Here is a 15,168-nt window from a genome sequence, read left to right as displayed (position 1 = left end):
TTTCATGCAATTATTATCTTGTCGTCAGCCTATTTTCAGATAGTACATTACATGTTGTGCGTTTTGTTTTTGTTTATTTTTTTTTAAATAAAATCTTTAAAACATCAATTGACACATAATGTTAAGATAAGGTTATAGACTACAGACTAATGCACTAATATATAGAGAAACCAGAGTACGATATTATCGATTATGCAAGTGTATCGATTAATGTAACTATAGTCTTTTAAGAACAGCATTACAAATGTTGAGTATCGGTTAACGAGTGCCATTGTTCATGTCGATGATCAGGAAATTTTATGCAGTCCATCCAGTGTTTTAATCGCCTTCCCTTACTGCTCGCTCCGAGCACTAAGCTTCCTAGAAAATCGTTTGGCTTTCCGTAGTCCTTATCCCAAACTGTCAATGTTAAATTTTGCCGGGAAAGCTCGGTTGGTCGAGTCTCAAAAAGGAATTCTTCATTCCAAATCGGATTCAAGTTGCGCCATTTAATGGAAGTCTTATGTTTTTTGTGGTAAGGATCTGGATCTAAATGTCTGCGTGCAAAAAAATTAATAAATCAAATTAAATATATCACATGTTGAAAATTTTCAGTAATTGGATAACCTTATAGTAAAAGTTATTGTAATCGACACACCTTTAAATACCTTTAATATAGGTACCATATTTTTTAACTTAATTCTGTTTACACTAGCAACGGTAATAATTAATTAATAAATAATCAGTATGACACAAAAAATCAGTAAAAATATATGTCGTTATTTTTTTTACTTTATAGGTAGGTAATAATTGGTTATGAAAAAAATTAAACATCCAAATTTTTTATTAAATTTCAACAAAAAAAGAAACAAATAATTATAATGATATAAAAGTACCATACATAAGATAAATTCAAGTACTTACAATTTAACGAAAGGATCTGAATATCCGTTGCTGTCTTGCGGCGGCAGTTCGGCGCCTCTACAGACCGTAGTAACAAGCGCTCTTTTTTTCGTACTGTAGCACAACGCTAGCAATAATCTAGGTCCAGTGGGCTCGGAGCCTGAAGCACCGGATAGCGCTAGTCGAAGTTGTGAGGGACACTTCAAACATTCTCTTAGAGAGACTGTGGCTGAACCCATTTCGTCGCAGCCATATCTAAAGATATATTTGTAACGATAAGTACACAAAATCACTAGGTACTTAAACTAATTATTATTATAAAAATAAATAGAAATATATTACCTATCGTCGTCAAATAAAACTATTTCTAAGCATTTGGTGTCCAAATCCGATTCTGTTATACCAAAGAAATGTAGTGTCTCATTGAATTCAGGATTTTTCGTTTTATGCACCGTCTTAGTCCTGAGTCTGTTCGAATACGAACCTTCTACAAAAAAAAAGCAATACAGTTTTTGACATATGTCATATTATGATGACAGATAATTTTCTAGAATCTTGCACTGCAATCGAAACTTACCTCGTGGCAATATTTCGAGTCTACAGAATGGGTCAGAGAGACCAGTCATGTCCATTCCAATCAGTCCTCTTGCTCTTAAAATCGTTACTGCCACTGACGATGTACCGTTATCGTAGGACAACTTGATTTCTAGCGTGCCAAATCCTGCGTCCGGAATCGTGGGTGGCCTTTCTATTTGCGTCATTGTTTTTGGCATTTCTTTTCTTATGCTTCGGATGCTATATGCGCTGCCTTTACTGCTAGTTCGTTTTAGACCTAAAGGTCTTTGGGTGAGGCTATCGGTTCTGTGAAGACTTAAACCGCTGACGCCGTGAGATAGGATGTCCGTTTCGTTCCATTCATGATCCTGTAAATATATTTTTAACGGTTAAATATTGTAGTCGATTGAAAGAGGTCGCCCCTAAACACTGCCTGATATTGTCAACTGCTAATAACTATATACTCTTAACTTATAACTCGTGTTTGCTAGCACATTAACTATGTGATAACTTGTGAATATTATTTATATTGTTCATATTCTTACAGTGTCAGTTGCGATCTTTTAAAACTACAATATAAATTGATAATTTCCTAAGTACCCATCCCGGCTTCCTACCGATAAAATAACGGTTTTATTTTGAGCCAGGATTTTTTATGCACATAACCAACTTTGAAAAGATTCATAACAATCAAATGAATGGTTTAGAATTTTTTTGAGGTTATACATTCATTTTTAATAATTAACATGAAATATAAACATATAACAAAAGTCGAACGCAAAGAAGTTGTGACGTATTATTTTCAAAGTTGCGTTGATAAAACTTTTATATGATTGAAGCAAATAGAATAATAACATTTCAATTTATCTCTGCGGGAACGCTATAAAACCAATTAGGTAAGGATATCAAGTAATAACTGTAGGTATCTACGAGAACAGACCGTGAAATAACTTTGTGCATTTTCTTTATCATATCACACATTTTATAGATAATAATTTCTATTTTATTAGATACATGGGTAATATTTAAAAAATAAGGTTCTACTGAGGATATTATAATATTAAACTGTTTTTTAATGAATATATTATTTTATAACAATTACTTTCTATTTATTAATAAAATATTCCCGAAACACTAATATCTAGCTGTTTTTTTAGAATAAAGTTTTACCATTAATTTCATTTTAAAAAAGAAATATAATTTATTTTCGACGAGAAGTAACAAGACGAGAGTGTATGAAAGCATAATTTCTTCAGATAAATTATTTGAAATTAATGTAGATATAAATTTTCTTATAGGCATAGTTCGTAGAAATTTAAATATCTACATATTTATTTGGGATAAAATAGAACCGTAGAATGATTTTGAGTTTTGTATTTCTATTTAGACTTCATTAATTTTTGTTACTTCAGATTTTTTTAACATGTTTTGAATTGTTATCAAAATGAAGAGAAAATAACTTTTACGCCTTTTTATAAATTAATTTATTATTTACGCTTCGCAATTTGAATCTGTTATTCGGATAATATATTATATTTAAGAAATCGCAAAGGAATAAGACATGCGACGTATGATATATTAGTGAATACGAGTTGAGTGATCGCTAAGCTTGACACTGATTGTATTAATCAGTACTCAAAGCAATGTAGACTTCTTGCTTTTGAAAACAATAGAACTGTAGCTTCTAAACTTCAAATTACAGTCAGGGAATTTCAATAGATGTTATCGCACGAATACTAATTACAAAATCATAAAATTGCGTCATAAAAAGTTTATTTTTAAAATGAGTGAAATATCTATACTCCAGCCAAATTCGATGTGGAATGTTTAATAACAAAGCGTTGCTTAGCAACCAACGTCAGGCAGATGCTCAAAACATTTTAGAAATATGTACAACAATTATTTTTGATGTTAATAAAAATTAAATTTGATGATTAATAATAAAATATTTAAGACAAAGGACTAAGCGCATTCTTGGTTATAATTATAATACTTATGATCATCTGGAATAATGTAGATCTCAAAAATAATACCTCCAATTTTAAAATGATATCAGAAATTACCTTGTAAGTAGTTATATAATTCGCTTTATTAACTTCGCCTCCCAAACGACAGGACTCATTAAGATTAATTTGAAACAGTGATTTTAGTGCTATATTTATGCTAGCCAAAACAAGATGTCTTTTTTTTTAATCTATGTGTAATGAAACGTTGTGTGTAATGTTAACATTCTTAACCTGTTGTGGTTATACTACCATTATAATACGACTAAAAATATACACCACCAATTACGAAGAGCCTGTATCGCTATTATATATCTTCCTAAATCTGCCAATTGCTTAAAAAACACTCCAAATGTTACAAACCTGTGATTTCTTTACGTCAGTATTAAAATATAGGGTTGTTAGTTTTGTAGTAATATTATAGTGGTAATTAAAAAATTTTAAACTTTTATTTTAAGCTAATTTTCATATAAATTATGTATTGACCGGCTAAATAAAATTTTTGGATTCTGTATTAAATTAAATTTTTTGTGTTTAAACAGGAAATTGTGCTATAATGAAAATAGTTGTACTTATAATGATAATTATTTTTTATTAAGAGTGTATCAACCCTAATTATGATGACACATGGTTTGTTTACTAAAATTCCAGATCGAATGTGGCTGGAGTATAGGCGTAGTTACTTATCTATCTTCTTTTTTATGCTATTGGTTGATGGATGGGCATATGGGCCACTTGATGGTAAGTGGTCACTGTTTCTGTAAGAAATATTAACCATTCCTTTAATCGCCAATGCGCCACCAACCTTGGAAACTAAGATGTCTCTTGTGCCTTTAGTTACACTGCCTCATTCATCGTTCAAATCGGAACACAAAAATACCAAATACCTACTGTTGTTTGGCGGTAGAATATTTTATGAGTGGTTTGCACAAAGCCCTACCACCAAGTGAATGTATTCTATAGACATATATAAATTAACAAGATCTGACTGACTGATTCATCATCGCCGAAAGTAATCTTATAATGTTAGGGCCTTGATATTTGGTGAGTAGGATCGCTTTGAATAGAGATTTATTATGGAAGGAATTTTCGAAATTTTACCCCTAAGAGAGGAAATAGGGGTTGAGCGTTTGTATCGAAACTATTCGAGAGTGAGCCTACAGATATTCGTTTTGTAATATTATAGTATTTTTATAGATATACCTAATGAAGAGTCTGTAAATAGGGTGGGTATCAACCCAGCCTAGCCCAGGAGGATGAGTGTATAAGTTGATGGGTAAATCAGCGAATGGGTACATAATGGGTCTATGTTATTGATAACTGAGAGAGAGACAATATTTATTCGGTTTGGTAGCTTTAAAGATAAAAAATATAACACGATTTAAGCAATGGTTTGGTTTAATAACAAATAAACAAATGCGATGGGTAGTATGTAAGCTAAATAGGAGATTACGTCTCGAAAATCTAAACAACATTATATAGGTAATATAATACGGTAGCCAGTGCAAGTTTGCTAACACTTTATACGAGAGATATTAGCGTCAATAGCGGCGAATTATGTTATTCACTATACACATATTGTCCTCTTAAGCGTCGCCTGCAGCGTGGTCGTGATATAATTAGGTATTGAAGCGCTACTCATGAACACATCGTAGTTTATGTAGTGAGACTTGAAGCGTGAAGCGTGTACGTTTTTACAAAAGGATCCCAGAAAACGTTCTAAAATATTCAATTGTAAAACTTAAAATAATCGTAAAAAGAGCGTTTGTGTGCTAGAGGTGCATTGGATAGAATGTATGTGTTCGTCAACAATTAATTATATTTAAAGCCAAGTGCTGTTAATTGTTTAAAGTATGGATTTTTTAAATATAGAGGCAATGTCCCATTATAAGGAATGACTAATATTCTTATTGACCCCGCTAATTAAGGTTAAAGCTTAATCAGCAGGGTGAGTGACGACATTAATAACCCAAGATCGATCCTGTGACTTTTAACATCACTAGGCGATCCTATAACCACTGTGCTATTGACCCTTCAAAATATTACCCGATTTCAATGACATTTTAAACACTTTATTGAAGAATTTCAACTCTGGAGGTTGTTGCGGTTATTTTTATCTATCAAAGCTAAGCGATAAATCTAATTTTGGATGATCTAAAGGCATCCATTATGCCTAAGGCGAAGGTCATTAAAAATAAATTTTATTTTTACAAATCATTTAAATAAAGGAATGTGTACATCACAGATTACGATTAGACTGGATATCATAAACTTAACGCGCTCCTTTAGTTTGTACTCTTTTAATTGTGTCGTGTTAAAACGTAAAAAACTCTTCTATAGTACTGTTACTATATTGCAAATCCTGGGCTAAGACTTTCTCTCCTTTTAAGGAGAAGGTTAGGAATATATTCCACTACGTTGCTCCAATGTACCCACATTTACATGTGACAGAATTTTGTTGAAATTACTCACATGTAGGTTTCCTCACGATGTTTTCCTTCAACATCGAGCACGTGATGAACATATATTAAGTAAGTGAAAATTTGGTTATGCTTGTTTGGGTATGAACCCGCAATCATCGGTTATGATGTACGCGTTTTAACCACTGGGTTCTGGCACATCTCGATTCTTCTAGTCGGTATTTATTCAAGTTTGGAGGTATCCTAGTATCGATAAGTAGCGTTGGTGCTCAAGTTGCTGTAATTAATTTTAATTTTTTTAATTACGGTTTTCAAGTAACGTTGGTGTGACGTCATGGTATGTTTAAAAAGATGGCACAATTTTCTTGTATGTATTACCATCCCTTAATCTGTAACGTGAAACTTTATTAAATGGGTGAAGTGTAAATAATCCCAAGGTATATCATACCTGAGCCTAGTTCAAAGATTATTTAGTGTTAATACTCTGAACCCCTTGTTTCATTTTACCCTTATCAATAGTAACCTTAGTTAAATGGAACTGACCTTAATTAGCGCCTATTAAATCAATGAAACAACCCCAAGGGAAGAGACTTATATTGTTCTCTCAGCTGAGACAGGGTCGGATTTAAAAGCTACGAGACTTATACACGGCGTAGAGGCGTCTAGTGAAAAAATATTTCCAATTCATACAAATAAAAACAATGTCAAATTGAAAATGTTTTTAGAACGTACGTACTTAGTGAAGGTGAACGTTTTTTTTTCTTTGAGAGTTCTATTTTATCTCTTATCTTTATATTTTATATTAGTTTTCGCCCGCGGTTTCGATCGCGTTTAGGTGTTTATCGTGTGTTAGGCTAAAAGAGTAGCATAAGTCTTTTCTAGGAGTTCAAGTTTGCTTCATACTAATACCAATACTTGGTGGTAGGGCTTTGTGCAAGCCCGTCTGGATAGGTACCACCCACTCACCAGTTATTCTACCGCCAAATAAAAGTACTCAGTATTGTTGTGTTCCGGTTTGAAGGGTAAGTGAGCCAGTTTAAATACAGGCACAGGACATAACATCTTAGTTCCCAAGGTTGGTGGCGCATTGACGATGTAAGGAATAGTTAATATTTCTTACAGCGTCATTGTCTATAGGTGATGGTGACCACTTACCATCAGGTGACCAAGTTTCATCAAATTCGGTTCAGTGGTTTGGCTGTGAAAGAGCGACAGATATGTCTTACTCTGTCGAGTTACTTTCACATTTATAATATTAATATAAATTGAGACCACTTTCTTGTAGAGGCTTCAGGGTCAGAGCAATTATTTTCTTTCCTAAATCCGGCCCTGATCTAAATCATAAATAAGCTGATGAGAAATAAATACTATTAATATCGTTGTATACATATAGCCACATAGAACGTTTAGATTTATATATAGTACAGTCTAATAATATATGTTTTAATTATATGCTTCGATAGTTCCAGCTTAGTGACCACTGATTTGTGTTACATTCAGTGACCTTTGAAAACTTATTTATTTTTTACGAAAAATACATTATTCTATATTTATATATGTATATATGTGTGTATATTACAATCGACCATTCACTAAAACCAGTGTGAGCCAGTGTAACTCCAGGCACAAAGGACATAACATCTTATATCCCAAGGTTGGTGGCACATTTAAGACGTAAGGAAGAGTTAATATTTCTTACAGCGTCATTGTCTATGGGTGATGGTGACCTCGTACTATCAGGTGGCCCATATGCTCGTCCGCCAACCTATACCATAAAAAAAAACATTTCAAATGAATATAAAAGGACAGTAATTAACCAAGTTTCAGTTATCATCAATAAAATATTATCCAATTCAATAAGAACGCAATTGACTAATTTGTTACCATGACAACTCAAGATGGATGCTCCTTTCTTTTACTTCGTCTGAAAGCTGACGTCACATCCTTGACCTCGTCATTCAGTTTTAGTTCTTCAGCAATGCATAGTAAACTACCTGTGCACGCGACCTAGTACGCGTTTGAATTTAACAAAAAAAATATTGTAGTCTAAGTTACTCCTTATTATATCAGTCATCTGCCAGTGAAAGTCCCGTCAGAATCGGTCCAGCCGTTTCAGAATTTAGCCGGAACAAACAGACAGACAGACCGAGAAAAATTGTAAAAATATGTTATTATGGTATATGTACCATGTATACGTACATATGCATTGAGTAAAAAAGGGCTATTTTAATATTACAAACAGACACTCCTATTTTAGTATATGTATAGATAATGTTTGCATATTTGACGTCTGTGTGTTCCTAAGCCCGACGCGATTGTGATTTCTGTGTGTAAAGAGTGTGCCTGGTCCAAAAATAACAGGTTTTTATTTGCCTTCAATTTCAACGTTTGATATATATATATACTATCCGTAAAAAGCCAGGGCGGGTAGCTAGAATAATCCAAATACAGTTTCGAACAATAACATACCTACTCTATATATAGTCTTATATAGGTAGTAAAGCCTGTCAATTTTCCCACTGCTGGGATAAGGCCTCCTCTTACATTAAGGAGAGAGCTTGGAACATATTCGACCACGCTGTTCCAATGCGCGTTAGTGGAATGCACATGTGGCAGAATTTCGATGAAATTAGACAAATGCAGGTTTCCTCACGATGTTTCCTTCACCGCCGAGCACGAGATGAATTATAAACACAAATTAAGCGCATATATATATAGTGGTACTTGCCTGGGTTTTAACCCGCAATCATCGGTTAAGATGCACGCGTTCTAACCACTGGGCCATCTCAGCTATATAAGTAGGTTATCCTATTAAAACTACTGGATTTATAGAAATGCTTATGATTCTGATTTAAGTAACAAGCCTTTCATCATTACGAGCTCTATTGGGACCTCTATTAAATAAGTTCAAGGCTACGTACCTCAATATTATATATATTTATTATTATAATGAGTCTCTTTATTTACTTTAAATGAGTATCTTATTTATTTTATATCTTATATTTAATATATATTTACTTATGATATAAAATAGTGTTTTAATGATTTTACGAGAACATCTGTATTTATTTTAAGACATTACAATTCATAATGAAAGATGTTGAATGTTAACATTTATATTGTTTACGACTAATCGGTACAAATAATATAAATTCGAAAGTAACAATGTATTGTTGTCTGTTACGCTTTCACTACTAAACAACTGAAACCTTAAGTGAAGAATGTTGAGAATAAAGGCTGATATACAAGTACTTATAGCCTTTTTGTTAGAAATTGAATTCCAAGCGGGCAAAGCCACAGTTCGATAGTTATAACACTACGCTCTTAATTTTCACATAACAATGAAAATTGGGCGTAAATCATTAAACAATAATTTAAACGTACCTACTACTTCATAAAGTATAATTAGGTATGTATTATTACGCAGAAAACACCAGAACTACATGAATAAATTATTTAGATTCCTAGAAATAAGGTAACTGTAACATTTATAAATATACAAGCAATAACCAGAAAAGTTCGCACAAAGGAGGTATTTAATTTAGAGGTTTAAAATATTTTAAGGTATATACTGATTGATCATTTCTAACCTAATGTTACGTGTTAATATTTGAATATTTGTAAAAAAAAGTAAAGTAACATCCTGAAAATTTCCCACTGCTGAGATAAGGCCTCCTCTTCCATTAAGGAGAATGTTTGGAACATATTCCATCACGCTGTTCCAATGCGGGTTGATGGAATGCACATGTAGCAGAATTTCGATGAAACTAGACACATGCAGGTTTCCTCAAGATGTTTTCCTTCATATTTCCGCTGAGCACGAGATGAATTATAAACAAAAATTAAGCACATATATGTAGTGGTGCTTGCCTGGGTTTGAACCCGCAATCATCGGTTAAGATGGACGATTTCTAACCACTGGGCCATCTCAGCTCGAATATTTGTACAGTCAGTATATCGAGGTGGGACCGATTCTCCGAATAAAATGTAATTTTATCGAAACCGATACGAAACGCTATTATTGTCAGAAAACAGTTTTACTATTCCACTAAGTTCTAAAAGATCTTTGAATCGACGAATTGATTTCATATCTTTTGTTGATTCTTCATTGATATTAAACTTGGTTTATAGAACTTATCAAAAATTACTTTAATAAAATGATCAAAAATAACCTTATACAGTTTTGGGAAAACAAAGGTTGTACTATTGAAATAAAACTGGTTTTAACGGATTTGAATCGCATATATTAATTATTTTTAACATCCCAACGTTTTTGTCTACCCGTGACCACGAACGCTGTAAAGTGCTCGAAACCAGTTTTATTTCAATGTGTAATAATCGCGAAAATTTAAGACAACATTAGAGTTTGTACTAATTGCAATAATACTAGTTATGTACCGTTTCAAGAAAAGCCGACGTTAGCTATAAACGCGGAAATATGTCAAATAGTTCATAAACTGTAACAGCAGGATAAGTAGCATATTTTGTTAAAGTTAGATAAGCAACATTCGATTGCATGTCATATCGAAACGCTCAACGATGTGTCAAATATTATCAAATGTGATCCGTTATTGTTGTTTTGTGGTTCGATGTTTCATCAGAGCTAAAAGCTAAACTAAGATTTGAATTTAATTGATGTTTCTCTTTGATGAGTTTAGTAGAAAGCTTAGTTTTATACATTCGATACGGCAAAATTGATACAAGACCTGATTTTGTGAACTCTGATGCTGTCTTGCTTGTCGATTTTACTACCCCTAACACAAATTAATTAATGATTTTATATAATTTGGTCATAACTATCAAGTACCCGTACCACGGCTGGTCGCTTGTAAAAATATGAATACAAGTAACAAATGTCAATATCATTGATTCGTTTTACTATTAGAATAAATAATAATTTATGATGACTTTAATCTAAATTAAATCATCATAGAAACATATCCGTTAATATCAATAATTTATTTTTGCTAATGGCTACATCTATGTACCCTATTAAAAATATAGTTACCTAAAATGTTTAATTATACATAAGTTTAAAAAAAAATCTTAATTAATTGAACTAAAACATATTGACATTAAAGTAGACAATTTAAAGTATGCTTTTAACATGACTATATATTTTAATATTATGTGGATATATACGTATATATCTATGATTTCGAGGATCAGCAGATTGGTCGGAATAGAATCGACAGCGTATCGTAATCATTATAAATTAGATTTATCACCCTGAGCCAAAGCCGTTTGCTTCGGCCGGTTTTCGGATCTTCCCTGACTATCGTACACCCATTTCCATTTCATTGTAGTTCAGGTCAATATTATGTGAAGCTTTGAATTTTTACCAAACACGATAACTAACATGACTGTATTTTTAAATGTTGAAAAAGAGTAACTACCGAGTTTCTTGGCGGGTCTTCTGTGTAGTGATTGCCTACTTGAATAAAGCTTTTTTTGTTTTTAATTTTGGTAGATGTTATGAGTCGATCATGCGTTTTAATTTAATGTTAAGTTTGAGAAAAAAGCAGAGAAGGGCCGATATTTCCAATTGGTTAGAATTTATCGACGATTACGGAATCAAAATCGATTAATCGACGAGTTGTCCCTAGAAATTTTCACGTATATAATGACTTTATATTGTATCGTAACCTTTATCCCAATATCAGGAGAGGAAATGTTAGTCCTGCAGTTCGATATTTACAACTTGTTATTTTAATTTTTAAAGTTTTAATAAGACCTCTTTACAAAGTCGAATGAAGTTCAAGGTCAGGTATTTTCTTAACGTTGTCGCTTCTCCGCTAAATTTCCTTTGTGGGTACAATTTCTTAAGGAGAATCTGATTTCAAACTCTCGTTGCATTTCGTAACTATTCATATTTTACATGGTAATAAATAATTAATTTACTTAAAATTTTGTGTATAAAATTCGTGTAATAAATTTAATACAAATATATATATATATATATATATATATATATATATATATATACATCCTACAACCTTTTTGGCGTCATGCACGTGGTGCATCATTACGACGTCCCCAAGTTCCTCTTACTTTACTTAACATGTCTTAATGAATACTGCTTAGTTTTTTGATTTCCAGGTCCTTGGGATACGTTGTTTTCCGATAAAAAAAAATTCCACGATATTCGTCTTTCAGTCGTGCCCAAACACTTTTGAACCCCTAACCATGATGATACATTTAAGGCATCCTAGATATATTGATCATAATTTACCTAAGGCATCGATTATTTAGCGTCCTCACAGGATGGACTGTATTTGGAAATGCGACGTTGCCAGCTTTAGGTTTGTTGTCTCTTTCTTTTCCTATCGCTGTTCTGTACAAACAGTTCAACGTTTATTTTGTTCCAATATTCGTAAGGCTTATACGGATGTCCGATATATTATAATGTGTAAATACGAATCTTTTGCTTCCTACCCATGATTACGCCGAGGACTTTTATCCAGATTTCACGGAGGATCAGCGAAAAACTTGAGCGATTTCAAATTTTTTATATTAGATTCATATTAGGTTTGCGCAAATATGATCGTGTCTCTCATTTTCACTCTTAGCACAAGTGGCTCTGCCCATAAAACTTCATCGGAATAATTATGACTTCTCTATCATATTACTTTGTTGTTGCATTTGTTATCTCCTGTGTTTTATTTTTCCTGTATGTCATAAAATCTACCTACCAAATTTCATATTTACGATAATAAAATGATAGTATTTATAATAAAATGAAATTACTGGGAACAGTGCTTTCATTTTATACTTGGTAGCATACAGCCACATAGTACCACCTAAAATGGTACTGTATGCTTCAAGATCACGATCGCTCGGCTATTGTACAAGGTTCAATTTTGGGTCCCTTTCTATTTCTGGTATATATAAATGATCTTCCTTTTTATGTTAAAGGTATTTGTGATATAGTGTTGTTTGCTGACGATACTTCACTGATTTTTAGGGTTGACAAAAAAAACTGACTATGACGATGTGAACGGTGCATTATCACAGATATACAATTGTTTAACAGTAAATAATTTAGTTTTGATTGCTCTAAAAACAAAATGTGTAGTTTTTACCCTACTCAATGTTAGAAAGCATAATTATAAGATATCTTTAAACGGTGACCGTCTTGATGTAGCCGATACTACGGTGTTCTCGGGAATAGAAATGGATTCCAAACTTCAGTGGAGTCCTCGTTTATCATCCCCAACAGGAAGACTCAGCTCTGCAACATACGCGTTTAGAAAAGTTGGACAACTATCTGAGGTTGATACCGCTCGTCTATTATATTTTGGTTTTTTTCACAGTATTTGTCATATGGCATATTACTTTGAGGTAACGCTGCAGGTATTGAATCTGTCTTTATTTTACAAAAGAGAGCAATCCGGTTTATTTATAATCTTGGAGCTAGATACTCTCTTCGGGATGTTTTTAAAAAAGTAGGAATACTCACTGTTGCGTCTCAGTATATTTACAACAATATTATGTATATTCACAGTAACATTGATCACTTTGATAAAATCAGTGATCATCATTGTTTGTGCACTAGAAGTAAGGATAAGCTTATAACACCAAGTTTCCGACTCCGCAAAGTCAATAAATCCTTCTTGGGGCAAGGTATCCAATTCTATAATAAAATTCGGCAGAAATTTTTAACTTTGCCATTTCGTAAATTCAAATTGTTTGTAAAAATACATTGGTAAAAAAAGCATATTATTCGAAACAAGATTTTATAGATGATAAAAAAGCGTGGAGGTATCTGTTGACTTCCAAGCTGAATATATTAATTTAAATATATAAATAATCGTCGTTATAATTTGCAACAGTCTTAAGAATGATCGTTTTAAATACTTATTTATCATACTTGCCTAATTTATATAAAGCGCAGTGAAATTTTAGCATTAGGGACAAACCTTTATGGTTTTTTATAGTGCTAATCAACACATTGTACTGTAATATTGTTTTTTTTTTCTGATAAATAAATAAAAAATAATTGTATTTAATTAACATGACTTTGTATTTTTAAGTGTTGAAAAAGAGTAAGTATTGAGATTTTCGCCGGTTCTTCTCGGTAGAATCTACTTTCCGAACCGGTGGTAGCTTCACTTAATTGTAAAATGACGATTCAAAAGTGCTTGTTAAACCTACTTGAATAAATTTTATTTTGATTTCTTTTTTTTTTTTGATTGAGCGTCCGTATGCAGCTATTAGGCGTCCGTATAAAGCTATTGGGCGTCCGTATACAGCTATTGGGCGTCCGTATACGGCTATTGGGCGTCCGTATACAGCTATTGGGCGTCCATATATGGCTATTTGGCGCCTGTACAAAGTTACTAAGCTTTACGCCGGTTTGTTTACCCCGAATAATAAAAACAACCAATCACAGATAACAGAAGATTTAACAGTACAGATACCAATCACGATTGATATAGATGTTGTACAAACTTTCACCCCCTTTTATCCCCTTAGAGGATGATTTCGTGGATGGAAACTATCCTATCTTCATACCAAATTTAATTTAAATTAGTTTATCGGATATAGATTCCCTGTACCAACTTCTACTTTCCTTTTTTATCTCGTTAGGGTATAATTTTGGAAACAAAATTATCCTATGTTCTTCTCTACATACCAAATTTCATCTAAATCGGTTCAGCAGCTTAAGCGTGTAAAGATAACAGACAGACAGACATACTTTATATTATTATTATGAATAATTGATATACATATTAATTAATGTAATATATTTAAAAAAAAACTTCCACGAAGTCCCCGGGAATTCATATATTCATTATTTATAAACATTAAATGACTGATGTAAAACAAACAATAATCAAGCACCGAATAGGTATTATGTAACGCGTAAGTAATGAGCGAGATGGCAACGTCGCAATTTTGGACGCCAAATAAGCGAATCCGTAGTCAGGAATTCCCCTCGATATACAGTGTGCGATATACGCGCTGCGGCAGCGCCTCATCTGCGCGGTGATTTCTTCGAGAACTTTTCAATATTTTATTGCAACTATTTAGAGCGATTTTTAGCTTCCGTCGATTTTCGTACTACGGCTAGCTAGGATGTATAGGACCTCAGTGCCACCGGCTAAAAAAGTGGCGTCCGGTATACGGACGCCAAAAGCAGGTGGACGCCAGTTTAAATGCATTTTCGCCTTCAGTGGACGGCCAATTGTTTGCGGGATAAATATATATATATATATATATATATATATATATATATATATATATATATATATATATATATATATATATATATAGTTGTATTGTAACAAGAGCCGTTTCAAGCTATG

The 15,168-nt window shown here is 32.8% G+C and overlaps 1 protein-coding gene across 2 annotated transcripts in view; it reads right to left on the bottom strand.

The window, feature by feature from the left end:
* Nucleotides 1–72: 72 nt before the first annotated feature.
* The window catches only part of LOC124532994 (rabphilin-3A), a 74,781-nt gene continuing 59,685 nt past the window's right edge, over nucleotides 73–15,168 (bottom strand). For both annotated transcript variants that reach the window (XM_047108141.1, XM_047108140.1), the window contains exons 6-9: nucleotides 1,460–1,805; nucleotides 1,225–1,369; nucleotides 904–1,137; nucleotides 73–536 (exon numbers count right to left, since the gene is read on the bottom strand). In XM_047108141.1, coding sequence (XP_046964097.1) covers nucleotides 239–536; nucleotides 904–1,137; nucleotides 1,225–1,369; nucleotides 1,460–1,805 — 1,023 coding nt within the window. In that variant the 3' untranslated portion in view covers nucleotides 73–238. The remainder of the gene's footprint in view (nucleotides 537–903; nucleotides 1,138–1,224; nucleotides 1,370–1,459; nucleotides 1,806–15,168) is intronic.

This window comes from Vanessa cardui, chromosome 10 (assembly GCF_905220365.1).
Source record: "Vanessa cardui chromosome 10, ilVanCard2.1, whole genome shotgun sequence".
Lineage (NCBI taxonomy): Eukaryota > Metazoa > Arthropoda > Insecta > Lepidoptera > Nymphalidae > Vanessa > Vanessa cardui.
Note: the sequence above shows the minus strand (reverse complement) of the source record. Positions and strands in the feature narration are given on the sequence as shown.